Source organism: Mixophyes fleayi, chromosome 4 (genome assembly GCF_038048845.1).
Source record: "Mixophyes fleayi isolate aMixFle1 chromosome 4, aMixFle1.hap1, whole genome shotgun sequence".
NCBI lineage: Eukaryota > Metazoa > Chordata > Amphibia > Anura > Limnodynastidae > Mixophyes > Mixophyes fleayi.
Window position 1 is genome coordinate 160,563,945 of NC_134405.1, and position 26,594 is coordinate 160,590,538.

General features: G+C 36.7%; 1 protein-coding gene across 3 annotated transcripts in view; it reads left to right on the forward strand.

Annotated features, from left to right (window-relative positions):
• Positions 1-25,945, forward strand: part of HGF (hepatocyte growth factor) — an 83,877-nt gene extending 57,932 nt beyond the window's left edge. For 2 of the 3 annotated variants that reach the window (XM_075208706.1, XM_075208707.1), the window contains exons 9-18: positions 4,338-4,465; positions 7,551-7,653; positions 7,958-8,091; positions 9,502-9,540; positions 10,651-10,744; positions 11,982-12,056; positions 13,220-13,363; positions 19,555-19,661; positions 21,889-22,034; positions 24,449-25,945. In XM_075208706.1, the coding sequence (XP_075064807.1) occupies positions 4,338-4,465; positions 7,551-7,653; positions 7,958-8,091; positions 9,502-9,540; positions 10,651-10,744; positions 11,982-12,056; positions 13,220-13,363; positions 19,555-19,661; positions 21,889-22,034; positions 24,449-24,619 (1,141 nt within the window). In that variant the 3' untranslated portion in view covers positions 24,620-25,945. Of the gene's footprint in view, positions 1-4,337; positions 4,466-7,550; positions 7,654-7,957; positions 8,092-9,501; positions 9,541-10,650; positions 10,745-11,981; positions 12,057-12,597; positions 12,664-13,219; positions 13,364-19,554; positions 19,662-21,888; positions 22,035-24,448 lie in introns of those variants that run through there. The other variant, XM_075208708.1, reaches the window with a different exon arrangement.
• The last annotated feature ends 649 nt before the right edge of the window (positions 25,946-26,594 follow it).

Consider the following 26,594-nt stretch of genomic DNA (forward strand, 5'->3'; position numbering starts at 1 on the left):
GAGGATAACTGACTTGGAAATTATATGCAGTATTTGTTTTGTTACCATGAAAACATTGGACAAGGTAAAACATATTTTAATTTTTTTGCACAATAAATAAAGTTATCCTATGCTTGGAATCAGCCACTCATTACCTTGGGACCTTTCAGAATCGGTTTACTCAATAAATACATCTCCCTTTAGCTAACCTTTTTGAGTAATTATGTGTATTTGGATCCACAAGAATTTGTGTGTAGAGATTTGTGAAACAAATTTTACCATAAATCCACTAAGGGCTCAGACACACACAACAGTTTAAAGCAACGCCTATAAAAACCCTGCACTTTAAATCATGTTCTCAGTCCCCAATCCCCCTGGCAGTAATGTGTACTAGGTGCTTAATGAGCACTGCAGTAGAACTCCATTTGTATTGTACTTGGCGTTAGCGCTTCTGAATACTGCAGGTAAAATGTGTGCAGGTCAATTTGCTTATACTATTTGTTCAACGTTCAGGCCCTCATTTAGAGTCAGTCGCAAAGTCTGTCTAAGAAATGTAGGAGTGGGAGTGTGCCGCAGCTTGGTAGAGTGGCGAGCAACCCCAGTCGCGTCCCACTCGTAATACCCTACCGAGCTGCGAGCAGCTCCTGCAGGTAGCTAACTGCTTGCGCCACCTAATTCCTGCCGCACAGCTTTAGCACTTTTTTCCGTGTGTTGCGTCTGCGCCTCACTGTGTCTAGGATTTACTTACTGGGTCACACCTTCACAATTCCGAGTTCCTCCCATTCTCTCGTAGTGAGCCGCAAGCAGCCCCAAGTGTAAATTGCGTCCAAGATGCAGGCGGATATGGGGCTTGCTGCACATGCGTGATAGTGTTTTTTGTTCGATGCGCTTAAAACGGACTTTGTGTCCGACTCTAAATGAGGTCCTCAGTGTTAAAATACTTTTACTAGGATATAAGAACGTATTAGCTCTTGTGTGCATAAAGCCTAATTGTATACATGACCACTTTCCAATTGAGTGTTACATGTGTTTATTTTTAACGTGACCAAAAAAAAATCTCTTAATGTTTTCTTTGTAAACATGACTAAACAATTGGACAATTAAAAGTCCAGTGTCTCTACTGCAACACCAAGCATACCTCCCAACCGTCTCAATTTAGACTGGGGCAATCTGGGGCATCCTGATTTTAGGTCTCTGTCCACTGTTCCACCTGAGGACATGTTTGTCTCATGGGTGTGAACGTTGGGATGTAAATTCTGTTCACAGCTGTTGTGCATAGTTCAGCAGTGAACAGGTGCTGTGTCCCAATCCTGAAGTCACCACGCCGCCTGTCCTGATGCCAGGTACTCAAAGGGGAGAATTCAATTCCCCCCGAAGTACCACTTCGTTATGGATATTACCGTTATTACGGTAATATTAACCCGGCTTTCTGCTCGCAGCTCAGGGAGCTGTGAGCAAAAATCCGCGTTAGAACTACCATGATAACGGTAATTACGCGCACTATTACCGTAAAAACGGTAATAGTTTTAGCGCAGCGGTACTTCGGGGGGAATTGAATTCCCCCCAAAGGCTCCAAGTAATACATTTGTTAAAAACCAAAAAGAGTGTGATACAAAACATATATCAGCAGGCACACGTAAGATTATACTCAGTGACTGAGAACGTTAGTGTGCCAGGACAAAGCGGTTCACAGACAGGAAGGGATCAGGCATTCATAAGGATCTTTGTTGATTTTCTCTGCACCAAGGCCATCTTTTCCATTGGGCACGATGGGCAGCTGCTCAGGGGGCCCCACGGGCAAGGGGGCCCCATAGGCACGGCTCTTAATGAGAATAAATAATCCTGCAAAAGAAAAAAACTGCAAAAAAAACCTACAAGGGTCACTGAGCAAGTACATCTATCTATCTCTATATATCTATATCTATATCTGTATCTGTATACATCTATATATCTATATCTATATCTAGGGGCCCCGGTGCACTGCTTTGCCCGGGGGCCCATAATGTTGTTAAGATGGCCCTGCTCTGCGCCAGCCTAAAACACGTGCACATAAAAACAATTATATATAAACTTATTATCACCCGCATACCTAGACAACTCCTGTAATGATGTAAACATACTTGCCAATAGAGATTGCAGAATACATTTAGGGTTATAACAATGGCATTATGTATTACATTTAGATGCAGATTCATGTCTAAATGCAATAATTTCCTATTTCTGTTTTTTTCTTTTACATAATCCAAATAAATTAAAAATATATTAATTCCAACATACTGCTAAAAAGAAGCCCTATTTGGTCACTGGAATACAAAAGCCATTGAAAAGTAATTCTAGCTGTAACCACACTGTTCATTAATGTGAAATTTGGCCTTGCCAAATGAGCTGCAAAAGTTGTGCAGACCTGTGACAGCAAAATGGTTAATAATTTAGAATCTTAAAATTTGGAGAAGGCAGAATCATCAGGCATTCTAGATGTTTAAAAAAACATGCCCACTACGCCTTGGGGAGGGGAAAAGAAAGGGCTATTGCCAAATATGTTTTTAATTTCATCACAGACTTCTATAAAATCTGTATTTGATGTTTTAGACTGGTTTTACGTGGGTGTAACAAGTTTACTTTAATAGTACTCTCCATATTAATGTATCCGTCCAGGTTTGGAAGTCATCTGTTTTCTTGGACATTTCACAGTTTCTTTGTTTCTGAATGGAGCTAGCTGTTGCCTTACTATAAATCATTAAAATGATGAATAGATTCTGATATGCAGACAAAGTTATGGTTTTGTATCACACAAATCTCTTATCATACCATCAGTTTGCAGAATATTTTGACTTTCTGGCTCAACATAAGTAGATTTTGTATGTTTATTATGCAGAGCACATACACCTTATTTTAATATAAAATTCTAGCATTTATAACAATGTTTCTTTGACACAAATGAACGATTATTCATCTTTGACATTTAACATTGTTCTACATTATTTTAATGTATTGTTTTAGAAACAGTTATGTTTTTTATTATAGCATGTATAATGATACATCCTGTGAATTACACCCACTTGGGTTTCAAATAAGCATATCACCTAGTAACAACTTAGGGCTGTTAACAAAAGTAGTATTTATCCAGCTTTAAAGCAATGGATTCAACCATGTGTGAATTCACAGCAAACCCAGCCCTGCATAGGAATTAGAAATGAACGAGAAATTTCAAGCAAATTGACTTTTGTGGCAGAACAGGCTATTTCGCAGATGTGTGGAGTACATTCTCAGAGTACTGCTTCTGCATTGCCATTACGCGGAATGCTATTCTGCCCTGTAATTGTAGAACTGCATTTAGGGGAATTTAAATTCTCTGGGGCTGTTTTAATTCAGCGCTCCATTGCCCTACGTGGAGATGGAAGCAAAAGTGAATGTAATCGAGCTTTGTTTCCAATGAGCATACTGGATCCCAAAATTAAATAGCCCCCCCGGCATTCTGCATGTATAAATGACATGTATCCAGCAACTTCCACTGAATACACTAACCTGGGAGAACAACAGTGAATTTGTTTTGCTGTGTCGCGCACGTAGGGTGGGACTCAAAACCCTTAAGGCCAAATTCCCCAGGCAAAAAATGTAAAGTTTTGCAATCAAATGTTTAAAAATGCAAATATTTTGCAGAACAGGTTTAAAAGGGAATAATTTCTTACCCTGCTGAAATATTTTTATACATACTCTGAATCAATAACCGCAGAAAACCAGGCATGATGTGCAATTGATCTGGTGTATGTTTACTAAAAAACCTGTGTATACTGACCAATGATTTCTGTGCGGAACTAGCAGTCTGTTCACACATGGGTTAACACAGTGCTTCAAAGCTGGATAAATACTGCATAACAGGGCCTTAGGCTGATGTTACAGCACCTGAAATATTCCCCATAACACAGCTTCACAGGTTTTCCTCAGAAGTCGATGCTACAGATTATAAAATATAATACTGTAGATTTCTCGTTTAGGGCCATTCCCACTAAAAAAGATCCTTTAGACTGATTATAGAGAAAAAATAATCTGTCAAACAAATGAGTCAGTTTGTCCATTCTTATAACTCTGTTGCATTTGACGTGAAATGCTTCATGTCATCTCTTTGAGCATTCTTTGAGCACCAGTCAGGGCTGGCCTTGCAATTTGCGAGGCTTTGCGAGAATGCTATTTATGAAATATCTCTCCAGGTGAAAATACTCTTACATATAAGTATGCCCTTGATGTAGCAAAAAATGTTTTGTAGTGAATAACAATAGTAAAATAAATTTGTTCTGGATGTTGTCATTTGTTTCCCAGTATAGTATTACTGTTTATTAAGTATTTTAAATCCTTTGCAGGGATTTGAGTGAAAATTATTGTCGAAATCCTGATGGTTCAGAGTCTCCATGGTGTTTCACTACAGATCCAAATATTCGAATTGGCCACTGCTCACAAATACCAAAATGTGAAGCTTCCAATCATCAAGGTAAATTATGTTTTTTAATTTTTTTATCTGAATATTATAACATTGTACTAAATGAACTAAATGTTAACTAAGGGTATTTCATGTACATGGGTTTTCGGAAACAAAGGCATGCACAGGAAAACTGTTATGGCCTTTTTGAATAATTGCCTTTCAGCAACTGCTCAAAGATGTGGTGAATTATTTGAGATATTGTGGCTCATTTATAATTACACGTCTGTTTTTTTTTGTAAGATCCATATTACTGTTCTGTGCATGCACACAAAAATAAGTTGATATATAGTTCTTTATGTATTGTATTAATTGGTAATATTTAGTTTCCATATTCCTATTTTGTAAAGATCAGTGACTAATCTTACCTGAGGCCTCAAAGTGATGAGATGACACCGTAAATACGATAAGCCTGAGTTACCTGTGTGTGTGTGTGTGTGTGTGTGTGTGTGTGATTGCAATGCATATGACAATGTGCAATAATTTGTTATCTGGTAAGGAAATAATAATTTTAGGTTTTGCTGTGGACTTCTACAGAAGTCCAATAATAGTGAGCCTGATTCATCTTCGGACCTAGATCCCTTTGCGTGCCATATCTTGCATGAAATTGCTCTGCGCATGCACAAGAATGGGGCTTATGCTAATGAACGCAATTTAATGCAATTCACGTCGAAACGCAAATGAGACTTGGGACTACAAACTTCAAGGACGAAACCGGGAAGGTAAGGTTGGACTAATATAGGCAATGTACAGTAAGAATGTGACGAGGTCATGCCAACGCACATTCAACCGATTGAATTTCAGGGCATCTCTTAGGTACATGTATTTAGCCATGTCACTTGCACCACTTACAGGGCAGGTGTAAGTTCTGACTGATACTGATAGTGTTTACTACACATTTACATGCCAGAATATGTGTTTGCAAGAGAAAAAATAAAAATGCATTGTACGTACACTGCGCATTAAGAAAATCCTGATTTATATATCTCATGTCAAAAAAGAAAACAAGTTTTTTTAAATATACATTTTTAATAATGTAGAGTTGTTCATTTATTTTCTAAAAATTTTTTTTGCATGCGTGCTGGAGGGACTTTATATTGCAGATATGTATGTGCCTATATTGCCTTTATATTGCACATATGTATGTGCCTATATTGCCTTTATATTGCACATATGTATGTGCCTTTATATTGCACTCTGTGTCTGTCTGCATATGGCAAGCAATGTATAGCCACAGTATACTTATACCCAGAGTCACATGGAAACATTTCCTGAGATCCGCTTGTACTTGAATATGGGTGCTGCCTTTGTTTTTGTAAAAGTTGCGTTCACATTGCGTTCGAAGATGAATCAGGCCCAGTATGTATACTTTGATATGTAGATGATATGTTATGGAAAACTACTTATTACATTTATTTTCATGTAACTAATATAGTGTCCTGCAGTTTACATCCATCATACGATGAAAATTAATAGAACTGTTGGTGATGTAGCATTTTGCAATGTATAAGTTGGTTGCTACTGTTATAAGTAGCTGGCATGAGTGTGCTGTTTATAAGAATGTTAGTTGGAGAGAAAAGTCTGTTTATTGGATATTTCCTTTAGTATTGGTAATGTGAATGTTAATATGCCAAAAAGAGAGAAGTTTTATCATGGACAAAGGAGCCTATTGCAGCAAAAGAGGGAAACTAAGAAAGGTTGATCACTGGGACAACTAATGGTTTTGAAGAGTGAGACACACAGTTAAAGAATTTAGGATCAATGGTTGGACATGAAGAAGTTCAAGACGGGTTGGGTTTGTTACACCAACTAACATATATAACCGACAAGGAGTAGATAGACAAATAAACACTGATTAGTAAACCAGCGACATGCTGTAAATCTCAACTTACATTAACACAGACAGATGAGAGTTCCCAACAGACTGCGATAAATTCCGAACAACCAGTATACCGGTGTTACGAGTATGGCGGTGCTACAAGTATGCCGGTGTTACGAGTATGCCGGTGTTATGAGTATGGCGGTGCTACGAGTATGGCGGTATTACGAGTATGCCGGTGTTATGAGTATGGCGGTGCTACGAGTATACCGGTGTTACGAGTATGGCGGTGCTACGAGTATGCCGGTGTTACGAGTATAGCGGTGTTACGAGTATGCCGGTGTTACGAGTATGCCGGTGTTACGAGTACTACCGGTTCAGGACACTAAGAGAGAGCAGAGAAATCTTACTTTAAGTGAAAATATCCATAACATGTGTGTTGCTATCAATAACTAACAATACACATCTGAAATACAGTATATATATTAACACACTAGTGTGAATATGTGCTTGAAAGTGTTTTTAGGTCTATACTCAGGAAAAAAAATACATTGAATAGTAATGGCTTTACCATTAAAGTGACTGGGTGTACATTCTTATAAAAAGAAACCCTATGATAAACTTATAGACATACACCCTCAGTATCTGCATCATCTCTGGAGAAATAAAACCGATAACAACCCATATTTACTCCCTCTTTTATAAATGATAAGAATATTAAAAGTCACCAAGGGAGTCAGGGTTGGCATCAAATATCCTGGTAACTTGGGTTAGTGGGTATGTTATGTTTTATATTACACAAGTGTTCCTCCTGAATACTAAGCCGATGGCATGACAAAGCTCTGTTAATATAGTACACAATTATACATGATATTACAAGACTATTTGAAACATGTATTTCCTCCATTTTTAAACATCTTGTAACAAAATCTACTAAAAGAGCTTTTTAAAACTTATTTACACTGTGGTCATATTTCAAAAGAATAAGAAAAAATCAGTGCTGAAATATATATTTTTTTCCAGATGTCTTTTTTTTTTATTTGAATAAAAAACAACTTTAATCCATTTGTGTATTTATTCAGCCTTTTGGTCTTCTTTTCCAATCAAACATTTGTTTGATTTAAGTTTTAAGGCTTTTCTCGCTTCTTTTGTGTAAAGTAGAAAACCACTGGGACAGCTGCTGCTCGCAGTCTCTGCTGTTTGCCTCTGGGTGGGTTGTTTTGTCAGCCTGTGTTGCTTCTGATTTGCCTAGCTTTAACATGTATTTGGTATTTTCAGAGTGTTACTATGGTAATGGCATAGCCTACAGGGGGACTATATCTACAACACGATTCAGGCAACCATGTACCATGTGGGAGAACAATATTAACGACGTACGAAGGTATGTGAATAGTTACTTTTAGTTATGCTATAACAAAAAGTAATCATATTAATAGGTCCTTAAAACTATTAAATGATCTTTTAATTGTAAATTATAATAATTTTTTATTATTATTGGTAGTAGTAGTACTATTTTTATTTCCTGTTAAATTTATAAAGAATTGATTATGTGTGCTTCTACTGCTATTGTCACTACATTTTAGCTACGGTTGTGAAAATTAAATTTGATATATTAAGGTTAAGTAATTGCTGCAGTCATGACATTTTTTTCTAACCCAATGAAGAATTGTATCCTTATACTATAGACATACATTCAAGGAACCAGATATATCTATACTTATAAAAAACTATTGCCGCAATCCTGACAACGATGCCCATGGACCCTGGTGCTATACGGAAAACCCCTCAGTACCCTGGGACTATTGTCAGATTTCTAGATGTAAGTAATGTGTTCACTGTCCTCAGAAAGAATTTAGCAATAATCATATAAACTGTAACATTAAATTACTATTCTAATCTATGAGGTATAAAACCAAATTATCTACCACAATCCACAGCCTGCTTTTGTGGAATGGAACAGAGATTTGCACTATATGTTGAGAACTTTATATGGTCCCTAAAAACATAGAATATATTCCTGAAACCAAGAATTGGGATCAGACACAAAGAAATTATATATATTTATTTCCTCCTCTAATAGATCCAGGTAGACAGCTTAAACACTGCTCTCATAAAATAATGGATACAAATCAAGCAATTCCACACAGATGTTTTTTTTGAAATAGCAAGTTGTGTACCTATTAAGCAGGCATCATTTATCTTAACTGTCCACCTTTTTAAAAACTCTCTGGTTGGCAAAGAGAAATGGCTGCCATACACAGTCAGACTGCTACACAAACAAAGATTCAGAGCTCTCATTGTGTCATGCGATGAGGAGTATGTCACAGGGCAGACAGAGTGTAGAGGGGTTTTCCAAAGTCTTTCTGCTTACTACATCATGTACCATGTGACTGTGGTTGCCATGGTAATTCAGAATGATAAATTACTATTGAACACACAAAAGTTGATTGGGGTTAGTTAAGTAACATGTTCTGGAAGTCTTCGAGAACATATTGCTAGTTCTTCATAAGAAAAAATTAGAACTTGCTAGTCTTCAAACATAAAGAAGGACGTGCTATTTTTCAATAAGAAATAAAAAGCCAAACTCAATTAGGGGCCAAACCTAAGCTTTTTGTCTTCTTTACAGTATTTATTTGCATCACTGTGGTCAGAAGCTGAACAGTGCACCACCGCAGGTCCCCATAGCAAGCTTTGGGTAGGGACCCGGAGATGCCTCTCTAGCATCCCAGGCCTCTTTCGAGCATGTGTGGACCAGTGCATGCTCAGAAGAGGCCTCCACTCTGCTCTTTTGAGACAGGAAATTTATTGTATAAGTAATACATGTAAACATTATTTAGCAATGTAAGACTTTGGGGTTCATTTATCAAGCTGCAGGTTTGTAAAAGTGGAGATGTTGCCTATAGCAATCCATTTGAATTTTGCGGCCGTGATAATTTCAATGACATAGAAAGTTAGTCGGTGGTATCTTTTTAATTGTAGAGTTTATTGCCTTTTTGTAGATTTGCCATTTGATAGCCTACTATAGTGCTCCCTCTTTATACCACCAGCTTACTACAAAGACCAAAACTAGCATTATAGCTAGTGTGGTGTTTTAAATACGGTGAGATATATTGGATTTAATATCTTTTTAATGCATTTTTGTAAACAATAGCCACAAACTGATGTAGAAAGTTGTACCATTTCTGTAGTAAAAATATCATCATAAATTATATGAACTTATTTTTCTTAGGTGAAGGAGATACCACCCCTACAATGACAAATGCAGACAGTAAGTAGTATTCAACCCCCTCTATATGTTCATTTACAATAATGAAAAAGTACAGTGCAGATACTGTTTTGTCAGGTCACACACATATTTCTGTAAAAATGCACCCATTTTATGGGTAAATACATGGACAAGTGGGCACAAAATAGCATCAGTGAGGGTGCAGGTGCATTTACAGGAATAATCCCTATTTTATGCAGTCTCCCTAAGACTCCCACCTCCCTGCTCCCCGATCATGGACCACGCCTGTATGAGGCTTTGGCAGATCCCTTCCCTTTCTCTTTTGAGGAATGGTGGCATTCTTGGACACTTTTGGTTTTGTCTTGTTTTTTAAAGCACTTTTCTGTTTCACTTTGGTGTTTTTGGTGAGAACAGGTATCTATGGCTTTCTAGAAGTAAACAAAAAACAATAATAAACATTTAACTGGACAGTCATGTCAATGGCATTTTCAAGAATCCTTTCACTTTTTGAAGGGACATTTTGTAACATAGATGACAGAAATTTCTAGAGTTGCATTTTACAATTATCCAAATCGTCTCAATACGTCTCAACTGTCATGATTTCAGCAGGACAGTTCCAATAACAGAACACAGTGCCGCTTTCCCGCCTGGGGGTATGTTTGTCCCACGGGTGGGAACGTTGGGGGAAGGGAGATTTCTAATGGGCAGCCTATAATTTTACAGCGCTAGGCAGTGTTCTAGGGGCGTGATCATACCCATATCGTGACATAGCCACACTCACAACATGACATGGCCACGTCCACTTTCCTGCTGCAGGGGACTGAAATATTGGGAACTACTTTGTGCTTTGACAACTCCACATATTTATTGTTCTACTTCTGAATGAAAGTATTTTGGTGGGGGTCCCTCCCCTGTTGTTTTATTTAGCATGATCCCAGCACATTTGTTGCTGCACTCACTCTGGAGCAGGGAAGATGTGACATATGAGCTTTAATAAAAAACCTTGCCAATTACTATCATTGTGAAGGTAGAGGATACCTTAAACAGTTTTAGCAAAAGCAACTTACTGTATATAAATGTTAATAGTAATAGTATTTAAATATATTTTTATAAGAATGTACAAAATTTTTTAATTGTATATTCTGATTTTAGACCCAGGTTCATGTGCATCAAGAAAGCAGCTAAGAGTTGTAAATGGGAGTCCAGTACAGGACAAGAATGGATGGATGGTCAGTTTGAGAGACAGGTAAATCTTGGTGTTTAGAACATATTTTGTCTTAGGGCTAGACTTACTAAACTGCGGTTTTGAAAAAGTGGAGATGTTGCCTATAGCAACCAATCAGATTCTACCTGTCATTTTGCAGAATGTACTAAATAAATGATAGCTAGAATCTGATTGGTTGCTATAGGCAACATCTCCACTTTTTCAATCCTGCCGTTTAGTAAATATCCCCCTAAGTGTCTCAAATTATTCAGTTTTAATATAAAAAAAAAAAATCATAATATAGAAAAGTATTCATACTGAAAATCTACCTGTATAAAGCTTTGAATTCTTCAAACTACAGTGGTCTTTTGTTTTATTTTGATCATAAATTTCATATGCATCATATTATGCACTGCAATTTTACCCAGCATGCAGCCTATTTGTTCACATGCAACATATCCCGTGTAACTGTCATTTGAAATATAAGTATGCAGTGTACTTTACAGAACAAACCAACAATAGGAGAACTTGTGGCAAGTTCTGACATGTAAAACGGTAGGCGTGCCTCCCACTTTCTCATGCTCTTGATTGTGTAGTCTTCGCCCTCCTCTGAGCATATCAAACAAATACACACCAGTGGTTGTAATAATGTTGGCTGTAGCTGTAGGCAGCGGCAATATTTGTAGAATCTTGGCAAGTGAGTCCACTGACTAATACATTGTTTTGCTTTGAGCTATTAAAGATTAGAACGGGGCATAAGTGAATCAGATTTGCTTAGTTTAACCAGATGTTTGATCCCCTGTCGAAAAGCAGACCTACAGGAAACAAAAAAAGGGAAAAGAAACAAGAAAAAACAAACAAGCATTTATATTATCCTGCCGTCTTTCCCTTGCAATAAAGATCAGCCGTAAATTAGTCTGGGATTTATCCAGTCCAGCTCTCTGAAGTTTTAAACATCTGTGTGATTTGGATTAACTGTGCAAAGCTAACCCCTCTCCTTTAATTGCTGCCCTTTTAGAGTCTAGTACTAGAGTAAGAGTAACAAATCTCATGTTAGCCAGAGGTGAACTGAAACAAAATGCTTTTGTGCTCACATAGCATTCACATTCTTGGATAGGGTCCACAACATATCACATAAATGATAACCTTCCCTACACTCCCATATTTCTAAATGGCATTTATAAACTGAAAAATAAGCACACATTCTCTTTCCTTTTCCAATAAATGCTTCAATAATTCAAATTGTATATGTTTATTTAGGCATTATTTTATTTTGTAGGAATGGACATATATGTGGAGGATCTCTTATATATGAGAAGTGGGTTCTAACAGCAAGTCAGTGTTTCCTCTCTGGGTAAATATTTTAAAGCTTATGCAATTCATTTAAAAATGTATCATAAGACATAGGGAACACACTCCAGAAATCTAAAATAAATGTACATCATAATTATTTGAATTGTTGACAAGTATCTGCTTATAATCTGTCCTTAGTCAGTTACTTACAGATGACAGGATGACAGTTTTATCTCTTATAGCTTTGATTGGTCATACAACTTTTGGACATTTAGATGAACACAGAAATGTCCTCTTTGTAATAGTTCTCATCAGACACTTGATTTCACTTACACTGGGCCTGATTCATGTTCAGACATCTATTTGCGTAGTGTATCTTGCGTGAAAAAGCTCTGCGCGGACTTTATACCAATCAACACAATTGCATGCAATTCATGTCTGAATGCAAATGACTCTTACGACTCCCTACGACTTGAGAGGCGGAACAGGGCAGGGAAAGGCAGACTAACGTAGGCCATATACAGTAAGGCCGTTCCAATGCAGATGCGGCTGCATCAAGTCCTGTGTTTATCGTAAGTACTCTTCTTTTCCACCCACTACAGGTCAGGTGTAAATGCTGACTGATAGTGATGACTGACACGGCATAGTATTTGATTTAAAAATTACAGGTATGTGTGTCAGTATCTATCACATATAACAAGTGTATGCAACTAAGATATAATATAAAAAGCTTTGTATGTACAGTACGCATTGAAATATTCTTTATATATGCAATAAATCTAAAAAAATGTAAAACCATTTTTAAATAAACATTTATTTAAATTAATTTACTGTTAACAGTTGTCATTTTATATTTTGATAAAATAAAATGTTTAAGAATTCTGATGTAAACTTTTATTGTACATACGCTTGTACGTATACTGCAGTCTGTTCTGTGTGTCTGTGTATTGCCAGCTCTGTTTAGCCAGAAAGTACTCCCACCCAGATCCAAATTGAAACGTATCTTAAGATACACCTTGATTTGAATACGGATGGAACTCAACTTTTTACACACGTAACTTACGAGTTGCTTCGGACTTTAATCAGGTCCCAAATAGGTATTTATTTACTACATAGGGATGTGAATAATTTGGTGGCTTTTCTTAGTTTATACTAATGTACAGATGTATGTGTAGATTAGACTATAGTCATTGTTATAGATATGCTACCTTTCTTCCTGTGCAGAGATATTGACCTAAAGGATTATGAAGCATTGATGGGAGTCCACAATATCTACAGCAGAACACAGAAACATAAACAAGTCTTTAATATTTCACAGTTGGTGCATGGACCAAAGGGATCAAATCTTGTTCTTCTAAAGCTTTCTAAGTGAGTTCAATTAATTTATTGCTCCACTCATTTGTATTATGCGATAGGGTACAACATCTCATGCCTCGAAATGTTATACAGAAAGGAACCAAGCCGCCTTAGCAGTCATGTGTGAGAATGCTTTACACTAATGTTAGTAAGCATAAAAGTGTTTTCTCTTTTAGTTTAGAATAATTCTAGCCTTCAATACACCCGAGGTCTCTGTCAGTCGTTATAATAGACTAATGAAGACTACAGACAATGACTGCTGAGTTTTCTCTTTCCTTACAATAATAAACATCCCGTCCCACAAAGGTGCTCATGTGGCATCTTCCTTTAATAGTCATAATATGACAAGTTAGGAATTAAGCACACAAAGAATAATGATAGCAATTTGATTAGTTTTCATTTTGCCAATAATAGGGTGTTTTACAGTGTACCTAAAGGATTATGAAGCATTGGCCACTAGCCTACAGTTCCTGATAGACTCCCAAAGCATCTTTACTGTAGCCTATGCCTGCTGTTTCCACACCCCTATACAGTGAACCTGTGGGTTCAGCTCCATATCACACAATTAGATAATAATTTTCACACAAAGGCATTTTGACAACTTAAGGAAATTATAAGTAAATAATTCACTGGGATAATGTCCATTATTGAAGTTCATGTTGACACAATTTTGCTTTAATTTGTATATTGAGTAAAGATGGAAGAAGATTGTACATGCCGGCAAAAGCGCTATTTTACTCGTGATAGCAGCATTATTATTGTTAGTTATAATCAAGCTTTTTTATCAAGTGTAATTTGTTGCTTCATTTAAAATAGCATTGCTAATTTGTGACTTATAAGAACCGCTATGTATGTTTAAGTACAGTGGTTGGATGGCAAATTTTAGCCCTGGGAGGGAGACTCGGTTCAGGAGCCTATTAGAAACGTTTTAAAGATAAAAAAAAAATGTAGGAAGCCCAGTGACCAGGCCCAAGGCAGCCAACTAATTATGAGACCAGCACAGGGGTCAGTTACCCCCCCCCCCCCCCCCAGGGCCCCAGGCCAGTCAGCCCCTGTTTGTGAATCTAAGAAACTCTTGCTAAGATATTTATGGAATCAATTTATTTTCTTAAAGTGTTCCAGTATAGAGAAACATCAATAACATGCAGCCATATTATGTTTATATGTAGATAACATGTGTTTTTCATATAATTGAACTCTTTTGAAGAGATCCCAGTAAGCTGTTTGTTCTTAAATGTACCCTGACTCACACTATACCTTAATGGTGATGATTATTATACTACTGCATCTAACCTACCTCAGCTGCAAAGGATGTGAGTTACCCATAGAAAATGTATTATACAGTCATCTAAAGTTTAAAAAGACATCCAGATGTGTATAAAGAAAATGTTTTAAAATATGCATAAGCATTTATCTAAGTGCTATAATAATATCATATTTGTTGTGGCGCTAAACAACTGAATACAGTAAGTACAGAAGATTCATATTATACAGGATGAAAGAGCTTTTACAATATATATATATATATATATATATATATATATATATATATATATATATATATACACACATATATATACACACATATATATACACACACACACATATACTATGTGGACAAAAGTGTTCGGACTCTTGACCATTACACTAACAGGGACTGTACTGACTATATTCAAATACTTTAATATGGAGTTAGTGCCTCTTTTGCAGCGGTAACAGCTTGCACTCTTATTGGAAAGCTTTCCACAAGATGTTGCAGTGTTTCTGTAGGAATTTTGTGTCATTCATTCTATGAGGCATTTATGAGGTCAGGCACTGATGTTGGACGATAAGGGCTGGCTCACAGTCTCCGTTTGAGTTCTTCCCAAAGGTGTTCGATGAGGTTGAGGTCAGGGCTCAGTGTGGGAGAGTCAAGTTCTTCCACACCAAACTCATCAAACCATGTCTTTGTAGTTATTGCTTTGTGTGCTGGAATACAGTCATGTTGGAATAGAAAAGGGCCTTCCCCAAACTGTTGCCACAAAGTTGGTAGCATAGCATTGTCCAAATTGACTTGGTATGCTGAAGCATGAAGATTGCCCTTCACTGGAGATAAGGGGCCTAGCCCAAACCCTGAAAAACAGCCCCATACCATTATCCCTCCTCCACCAAACATCACAGTTGGCATAATGCAGTCAGGCAGGTAACGTTCTCCCGGCATCCACCAAACCCAGATTTGCCCATCTGACTGTCACACAGAGAAGTGTGATTCGCCATTCCATAGAACACGTTTCCAATTTCCACTGCTCCACAGTCCAGTGTGCTTTACACCACTCCATCCGACAGGGCATTGGTCTTGGTGATTTGAGGCTTGCATTCTGCTGTTCGGCCATAGAAACCCATTTCATTAAGCTCCCGCCACACAGTATTTGTGCTTACATTTCTGCCAGGGAACTTCAGAATTTTTCAGCTATGGAATTAGCAGAGTGTTGGCAACTTTTACGCACCATGCGCCTTATCAGTTGTTGACACTGCTCTGTAATTTTATGGGGTCTTCCGCTTTGTTGAGTAGCTGTTGTTCCTAAACGCTTCCACTTTCTAATAATATCACCTATAGTTGACCGTGGAATATCCAGCAGGGATAAAATTTCATGAACCGTCTTATAGCAAAGGTGGCATCCTATCAGAGTACCACACTTGAAGTCACTGAGCTCTTCAGAATGACCTATTTTGTATCACAAATATTTGCAAATGGAGACCGCATGGCTATGTGCTTGATTTTATACACCTCTGTCAATGGGTCTGGTTGAAACACCTCAAGACAGTCTACTGTCTACTGCTCGTAGACAGTAGACTTAGCAATAGTGCTCAATGTCAAGCAGCAGCTGCAAGGGCAAACAAAGTATTGGCATGCATAAAAAGGGGCATAGATGCAAGGGAAGACAGTGTAATTTTGCCACTGTATAAATCATTGGTAAGACCTCATCTTGAATATGCAGTACAGTTCTGGGCACCACTCTATAAAAAAGATAATTTGGAACTAGAAAGGGTTCAGAGAAGGGCGACAAAATTGATAAAGAGTATGGAGTCATTAAGTTATGAGGAAAGGTTAGCCAGTTTAGGCATGTTTACTTTAGAAAAGAGGCGTCTAAGGGGAGATATGATTACTATGTACAAATACATTAGGGGTCAATACAGAGAGCTTTCATGGAAATTTTTTACCCCAAGGACCATACACAGGACACGTGGTCATCCCCTAAGGTTAGAGGAGAGGAAATTTCACAACCAGCAAAGGAAGGGGTTCTTTACAGTAAGGGCAGTCAAGATATGGAATTCATTGCCAGGGAAGGTTGGGATGGCAGATTCAATAGATATGTTTAAGAAAGGGTTAGACAAATTTTTAGCGGAAAGGTGTATCCAGGGATACGACCGTTAATTTAAAATGAAGGATAGTAGTGGATATAGGGTTAAAATATAGGACTGCAATATTGAGTCTGGGGGGATTTTCACAATTGAAACAGATTGGCGGTTGCTTACTCTGGATTAATTTCAAATATAAGTGCAGGATCGCAGGAGATCCAAAATAGGTTGAACTTGATGGACTGGTGTCTTTTTTTAACCTCATCAACTATGTTACTATGTTACTATGTTAATTCAATAATTGACTGGTGTGGCCAAATACTTTTGTCCATATAGTGTAAGTTCGGTATTTAATGTATTCCTGCTAAAACCTATTCTCCCAAATCCATATCCAGGCTGGATTCTGATGAAAAAATTAATAGGATTTGAGTTTAAGATGTTTTTCTACTCCTGATCATCAAAGGCCACCTGTCAGAATATGACCTTGTTTAAATGTTGTCGTACTCTTGACCACCAGAGGCCACAATTTGCTCTTTAACCAATGGTTCCCAAACTGTGTGCCGTGGCTCCCTGGGGGTGTCGTGGCGATCTCACAGGGGTGCCTCGGTCAGGGCTGTTTGTAAGACTTCTTGGTATATATTTTGGCTTAGGGGAGCCTTGAAAAAATTATGGAGACTCTAAGGGTGCCTTGAACTTAGAAAGTTTGGGATCCACTGTCTTAAACATTGTCCTCAGTCAAGAAGCTAACATTGCATCAATGGAATCCATTTTGCTTTGCTTCCTGTTTGGAGCTTTAAATAGTCACATTTTGTTATATACATTGCTTAAGTATTCTGAGTTATTTATTCCAGGTTTATTCTATTAAACCCCTTTGCCCCTTCCTCTTGACTCCTGTATTCCTTGTGTGCCATTGAATTCCAGCATTCCCAGACTACTATTATAACACTAACTGTTCACTATAGCAGTGAATCAGTCAGCAGAAGAATAGCTTGTTTTATGTCAGAACAAAGTAAAGGCTTAATTAAAGTATGTAAATCTCAACAATGTTGGCCTATTGAGTGTATAACTAAACATTTATACTTGTAAAAAAAATAGGCTTATATTAATCTATAATTGATGATTTTTAAACTATTATTTTCTAAACCTAATTGCTTATTTTAGTTGGATTTCAAAACTATTACATTTTCCTTGTTCTTTAGCTACTTGAAGGCAAAGCAAATGTTTAAATGACTGGAATGTACAACTGTTTAAATTAGCACACAGGGATTGTACCTATTTCTTAGGAAGACTACTATAAATAGTAACACAACTTTCTAAAACAAATACTGATAAATTGCTGACAAAACTCCATCAACACTTGACATTATAGTATTAAATTGGTGTGGCATATTTGTTTTACTTTGCTCAACTCATTCCAGTTTATTTCTAGACTATATTTAGATATTTCAATTTCCTAAAAAGGAGACATAATTGTGGTTAATCTACCATAGCACATGCATCCTGTATATGGTGTTTCAGACAGGCATGAAGAGTCTTGTAATAGTAAAGCTCATTAATCCGTATGCAATAAACACCTTCAAAGCTAGAGAGTGAAAGGAATAGCGGAGTACATGGTGCATTAATTTCCCAACATATATTGCAACAGGCAAACTCAGAAATACATTTATCATACCGATTTGCATAAACAAATGTGACACCCATGCCAGTGGTAAATAGGCATTAGCAGTGCCGTAACTAGATATTTTAGTGCCCCGGGCGAGACAGGGCACCGGCGCCCCCATCTAAGTGGGAGTGACATTTGCCAAGTGGGTGTGGCCAACCTAATATGGGGGTGTAGCTAGCACTTTACTGAAAGAAGTCCGTTACACATATTTGCAAATGCATGATATATATATATATATATATATATATATATATATATATATATATATATATTTATTTATATATATACAGAGTGAGAGAGAGAGAGAGAGAGAGAGATCTATAGCTCTATCTATATCTCTGATGCATTTGGCTTATAATGCATTTGCAAGTATGTGTAGCCGAGAATTGTATGTATGTACGTGTATGTATGTATGTGTATATATATCTATCTATCTATCTATCTATATATATATATATATATATATATATATATATATATAGATAGATAGATAGAGATATATATATATATATATATATATATATATATATATATATATATATATAAATATATATATGGCAGGAACAAGTTGTTTGACTTCACTGACAAGAAGCCAAACTTCCTGTCAGTGGAACGCATGTGCTTTACACCGACGGGAACAAGTTTCCAATGCCAGGAACAAGTTTCTTGTGGGGGAAGCTGTGTGGAGTGATTGAGCCAGGGCACAGAGGCAGGCGGCTGCTGCACCCCCTTGGGCTTGCACCCTGGGCGACGGCCCCGCCCGCACCTGCCTAGCTACAGCTCTGGGCATTAGGTAGAATTAAGCTGTTGCCCAAAAAAATTAGCTTGAATAATTTAGCAATTACCAATGAGTAAACACAAAAAATACAATTAAAACAATGCCATTGATAATGTTACCAGGCCAAATCCTGTTCCCAAAGTACTTTTTGCCCCAATATACCCACCCTAATTGAGGCACATGCATTGTATGCATACCTGACTTGTTTGCATTTTCATAGAGCAGTCATGGTGGACAGAGATTATTATTACCGCATCTCTGAGAGAGATTCATGCAGCTCAATTATAGTACTATTACTTCTTACTATACATCTTGTGACCTGTTAAATCAGAATCATGGATTGAAGGAAAGCCATAATTGTTCAATAAACAATTTACCATTTATTCATACTCACGTCTTTTTGTTTGTTAAATATTTCCATAGATCGGCAGTACTTAATGAATATGTAAGAGAAATCAGATTGCCAAATTATGGATGCACAATTCCAGAAAAAACAGTATGCGCTGTGTATGGATGGGGACACACAGGAAGTAAGATATTTTATATGTACTTATATTTTGCAATAATAGAATTTTATCATAGTATTTCAATTATACTGATACTAATTTTAAATAATTTTAAAGTATCTCTACTATTACATGTAAATGTATTGAAGAATGAATAATTTATGAAGCATGTTATTGCATTTCAAATTAAATTTAAAGTCTGGGCCCGTGCCACCTCTAAAGTCAGAGCAGGCCTTGTTTGCTGAGTTTGTCAAAGAAATATTATACGTGTTAAAACAGATGTCCTCCCAAACTCATATTTAATAGTAATACCCCCCCCCCCCCCCACAAGTAGGAGAACCATGCAGCTAGGATAGGAGAATTGTGTCCTTTTTCTGACCCATAGAGCATTTAATGTGTCCAGAATACTGATTGGTCTGTGCTCTGGACAGATGACCAGCAACTATCAGGGCCATCTTTTCCATTTGGCACGATGGGCAGGTGCACGGGGGCCCCACAGGCAAGGGGGCCCCATAGACAGGGCTCTTAAGTAAAATAAATAATCCTGTAAAAAAATCCTGCAAATATATCTATATCTATATATCTATATCTATATATATCTATATATATGATACACATATATAGAGGTAGGGGCCCCCGCTGCACTGCTTTGCCCGGGGGCCCATAATGTTGTTAAGGTGGCCCTGGCAACTATGTGTCCAAAGGGCTGAATTTAAATATTATTTTGCCATTGATGATTGCTGTCAACCTTTTATAAAGTGTCATATGGGATGAGTATGCCCCAATTACAGGGATCTTGTGCATTGGATCTTTTCTTTCTGATACCTGGGTGAAGGGGTTTACTATTAAGATTTGTGTTTTGGGTGGATATCTCCTTTTATTTGTTAGCATTTTGAAAGCAATTAATTGCCTTGAAATTCTGTGTTCAAATATTTGTTCTATAATCTAAAAATCTTACACTAGATATAAGGTTTTCTATGCATTGTACATTATACCCATATATCCGGAGCATGATTAGGGGCTCAGGCTGCCCTAGGCTAATAGAGCCCTTGTCTTCCGTACCAGGCTAATACCCAGTAGGTAAAAATTAACTCTTAATTTAAAATCTGACTTAACTCCCACCACCCACCAATGTTTCTGTTCCTGTGTTTTTGAAACTCAGCTCCACTTGGCTTTTTAAAAGAGTGACAACATTTCATTTTAATTAAAATCAGAACAGTATAGCAGAACGGAGACATGATTGAGTGCTGCGGAGCGGGTGGGGGATGTCACCTGCACCTGTTGCCATCCCTGTCTCTCCTACATGCTTATGCTCGAGTGCACATCCAAACATGACTCATTGTCTGCAGTCTATACCATGGAAATACATCAAGATTAAAATTATACATTATATATATTTATTATATTTTATTAATATATTATTATATTATATTTTTATTTATTTCATGTTTTCTTCTCACTTTGGAGAACAACTATTCTATTACATTTTAAAATGAATTTTTGTTCATACCTTCCCCTGTTACAATTTTGCACCCCCCCCCCCCCTCCACAACCTAGGCTGCAACCTAGTCAGTCTTTTGGATAATCAGGCGCTGCATATATATCTATTTAGCAGGCTGCAGCAATAGGAGCAATGCATTCTGATTAAGCAAAACCTTTAGACATCAATGTGGTCATCAAATCGGAATTTAAAGTGTGGCTTAAATCTGATATTCAATTTTAAACAAACCTAAATGATCATTCGCACCAAATAGCTGCCAATGTCAGCCCAATTTGGTAGACAAATAATGAAGTGAAATATGCAACAAATATAAAGTTTAAACAATGCAAATTATATAAATTAACAAACAGATAAACATATTTAAACGCTGTAGTTCAGTACTGTCCCTAAATACAAGAGTATACAGGAAAATGTTGTGTAATGCAGAATTCATATTCTATAATCCTAAACCATTTAGTAAACTGGCCCCTTAGCTCATCCTATTTAAGTTTATTTTGCTTCCTCTAACATATACATTGCAACATGGAACACAAGAATGAGTCTTGCAACATAAGTAGACAGGACCTACTTACTGAGTACATACGAAAGACAGATGGACTGAATGAGAACAAAAGGTTTTTCTTGTTCTTGGCAAAACACCACTTAAATATAAAAAATTTACTGTAACTCATAAAACTGTTTTATACATGTGAAAAATAGCAGGCAGGTTTTAATTTTGTGGAAAAATTGTAACTTTTATTTTTCTTCAAGCAAACCATTATGACGGCCAGCTTCATCATGGCAAAATGATTATTGTTGGAAAAGAAAAATGCAATGAATATCACAAGGGGAGGATTATCATCAATGAGTCTCAAATTTGTGCCATAAATGAGACTGCTAAGATAGCACCCTGTGAGGTAAGACAAAGAAGCTCATCATATTAGAATAATGAAATGCATTTGATTAATCTTGATGTTCATCTAAAAAACACTATTTGCCACAAGCAGATGTTCTTATTCTATAATCATTAAGCAAAAAACGTTGATCTGAAAATATTATTTTTTATATATCAATAACAGACAATTTCTTAAATCTTAGCTCAGTGTTTTGTCGATTTTATGCTCTAAAACTCAGACATTTGACAGCTTCAACCACATATACAAATAATGGGCCTGTTTCAGCAAGGCACCAAAATGAACGTATTGAGAACAATACACTGCAGAATACGTCCAATACATATGGGGAATATAAGGTCACAAAAGAATGTACAGAAAAAAATAAATAAATAATTATTAAAACAATTAAAAAAAATATTCAATTAATTCCACCTGTTAATAATACAGTCATTAATGACTAAATTGTGTTTTTTCTCCCCCTCCTATAAAATATATTTATTAGGATGTAATGAATGTCTACTGTAGATAATGCATTTTTACAGTTGCTTCTGATTGCAAACACATGTTCTAGCATACATAGCCGTCATCACTAGTAATTGGCACTTACACCAGACCTGTAGCTGGTGCAAGTGATATGACTGAAAATCATGTACCTTTGAGATACCCAAAGCTTGAATCGGACGCTGCTCAACTTTGGCACACCCTTACTGTATATTAATTATATGTATATGCCCATTCTCCTCCCCTTTCCAGGCTGTATTAAGGGTCCATTACGCTCAAAGATGAATTAAACGTTGCTGCGTTCTCTTGCGTGTGATTTGTTTCTGGGCATGCGCAGAGCGATTTTATGCAAAATACGGCATATATCAGCATTTGTGTTCCTTAATGAATCAGGCCCTTTATGTTTAATAAAAAGACAGTGCAGATGAAGTAATATAAAAGAGAAGAAATAGTTTAAAAGATTATATATTATTTAATGAATATTTAAGTCAAAGGAATACAATGGTTAGCCCCAAAATAGAAGCCACAAAATAAGGTTTCTTGAGGTAAAGTTATTATATTTTTGTGTACTTAAGATTCGAATAATATTTTGCCAATAAGAGTTTTAAGCAGTTATCTTTTTTGCCCATATATTACATTTTAATACATGGATTTTATAAAATCACAAGGAATTGGACGCACATGACAATCATAAATTAGTATCTTCTTTTTTTCAAAAGAGCACAAGGCCTTAATTGAAATAAATAGCATTATTATCATTAGCACAGTAATTTTAACATAGATTTTTGCTCACGGCTCACAGAGCTGCGAGGAAAAAAATCAGTGTTGAAATTATCGTATAAACGGTAATAATGCACATCTATTACCGTAGTAATAGTATGTGGTCCTCTTTGTCCTAAAGAACAATGCGGGGAATTTAATATGCCCCTAAGAGTTTATCATTTTCTTTCTGTACACATCAAAATATTTTTCTGTAAGTTCTTCTCTGAGCCATTTCTTATCATAATGTCTGAAAACCCAATAGCTTGCAGTGAGATTAATAACAAGATTATATCCAATGTCAGTAATCATCATCATACCATTTATTTATATAGCGCAACTAATTCCGCAGCGCTATGGAGAACTCACACACATCAGTCCCTGCCCCATTGGGGCTTACAGTCTAAATTTCCTGGCACACACACACACACACACACACACACACACTAGGGTCAATTTGTTAGCAGCCAATTAACCTACCAGTATATTTTTGGAGGGTGAGAGGAAACCGGAGCACCCGGAGGAAACCTACGCAAACACGGGGAGAACATACAAACTCCTCACAGATAAGGCCATGGTCAGGAATTGAACTCATGACCCCAGTGCTGTAAGGCAGAAGTGCCAACCCCTTAGCCACTGTGCTGCCCATGTCAAACCCCTCAACCCCTATCATAGTATGGAAACTTTCATGTAAATAAATATATGGTTGGGGGCATAATTTTGGTAATTCTAGACACACAAGTGCCTACCACTGGCGATTTATCTTTAAACAAGGCTATAAGTTTCTGGGGGCGAAAATAAGCACAAAATTGATCAGATCATTTCATACATAAATCTAGTCTGCAGACAGCTGCTTACAGCATTTATTTCCCAAGCACAATAACTCTCAGGATTAAGCAAATGTATGGTATTTTGAATTGACAGGGATAATAAAAGTTTAAATATTTTTGTTACAGCATATGTCCTCCTTTGTGGACATGGTTTCTTTATAAATAGATACACTATAAAAATATAGTATATTTTGAAAATATAATGCCCATCCTATCTTTCACCATTGGTTAGGTACAATCTCTACTAGAGTGTGCAAAAGGTGATAAATACATGCAAAGTATACTATTTATTAATAAAGCACTGTGATATTGATTTACATTATATCTTGATTTCTATTCCTATAGCGTGATTATGGTGGGCCCCTCGTCTGTGAGGAAAACAGGACAGATCTAGTACAAGGAGTAATTATACCAGGACGTGGTTGTAGTTCTCAAACCAAACCGGTGATTTTTGTCAGAGTGGCTTACTATGCAAAATGGATACACAAGATAATTTTAACTTACAAGACTCCATAGTTGTAAAAAGAAATACGATATGAAGACTGATTATTATTATAGTAATTATGTTTGCCTAAACTTTACTTGATAATCAAGTTTTGTCTTTCATTGTTTTAATTAATTTATTGTCATGTTTTCTTTTTGCTGAGATAATGTTGGATGAACAATGATTTGTAAAAAAAATGTAGTGACAAATTTCCTGAGTATACTTGAATAACATATCTGTGGACAAAAGGAGTTACATGTACTTACACAGATTTCTATGCTGCTCCAGTGGCTCTTTTAATTTAAGCAAAATACTAGGTGCCATTCCTACATTTCATTTATTGACTTAGTGCCCTAAATGACAATTAGAAATAATCCTATATTTTAAAAAAATACCCTCAAGTAAAAGTTACATTACATTTTTGTGGAATGGTGTCTAGTTCTGCAAGCCACCAAAGTTAGACTGAAGAAAAAACAATTCCTTGAAACAAATCTTCACATCATTTGAAACAATAATTAAGTAAATATTATCATGTTAGAGATAATAAATGCATACACAAGGGTGGAACTACAGGGGTTGGAGCCACTACGGAGCCTGCAGTTGGGGGAGGCCCAGCAATGTCACGTCGCCCCCACACTCTGGGTTCCAACTCCCCCTAGGATCTACGTTGCTCCACCCTCTGATCTTCCACTCTGCTCTCAGAGCAGAGTGATCGCATGCAGCACGCGGTCTGGCGCACACACCCACTAATCATGCAACCACTAACAAGAGGCCACAGCTCTGCTCTTTTGAGCAGCATTGCGCCTACCTACATTTTGCTATGGGGTCGGGCTATGCACTGTTCTGCCTCTGTGCATGCATACTTTATTTTAATGCTTTAGGAGATAACAATGTGATAAATACATTGAACGCTGTAATTTATATTCACTATGGTAGATTAATTAATGTAATGTCAAGAATTCAATCTTAATAGTATAGAATACAAATGAGGTTAGTAATGTTCAGAACACCCCAGAACAATCAGTTATGCAGCGCACTTGTTCTGCTCAGTATTGCAAATATACACAGTTTAAAAATAGTGTCTTAATGATAAGAAATACACATATGCACACATCCAGTTGAATCACATGCAATCAAACCAGTTTTCTTATCAGGGTTCTTAATGAAGTTGATATGAAGAAAAAACCCATAAGGTTTAGTAGCCCTTCAATGCAACCTAGTCGATCATGTCACAAATTAATTATATTGCAAGTTATGTGTAGCAAGGTTGTTTTATGATAATCCTATTATAACAATACAAAAATGGAAGCAAAGTCCTAAAAAATGTTAAAGGACATTAATAAAATAAAATAATAACATTTGCAAATACCTCTAAGTATAATTTCAGTTGCAGAACCTCTACTCTTGAGGCTATGTCCTGCTTTGTGATTTCCATTTGTGATTTATATAAAATAGTGAAGACTGTATCTGTATAGTCACAATAACATCACAAATTCAAGACACAATGGGCCTTATTTAGAGTTTGAAGCATTTTGTGTCCTGAACGTAGTTTTTATTTTATGAATGGGAAAATCACATGACTCTATTTGTAAACAATATAATGTAATGACATATACATTGGAGCCAGCTCTGTGAGTACTGCCAGTGCTTGAGAACTCAAGCACCCACAGGACTCACAGTAATGTGTGGTAATTGAGTTCTTCGTGTGTGGGGGAGGGTATCTGAACACCCCCAATCATTTCAAAAAGTTGTCTCCACTGTAATGAAGTGTCATCTACATAAGAAAAAATAGTGTATTGAGAGTATATATATATATATATATATATATATATATATGAAGTGTAGGTAAAAACAAGCACTTCCACATCACTTTAGAAATCCTAGAATTCCTGCAGTAGAGCAACTGGCCAATGTGAAATCCAAATAAACTATCACAACTAAATGTAATATAGCCACAAGGCTAATGTATGAAGTACTCAGCTGGAGGGGTCAATAAGGAAATAGTCA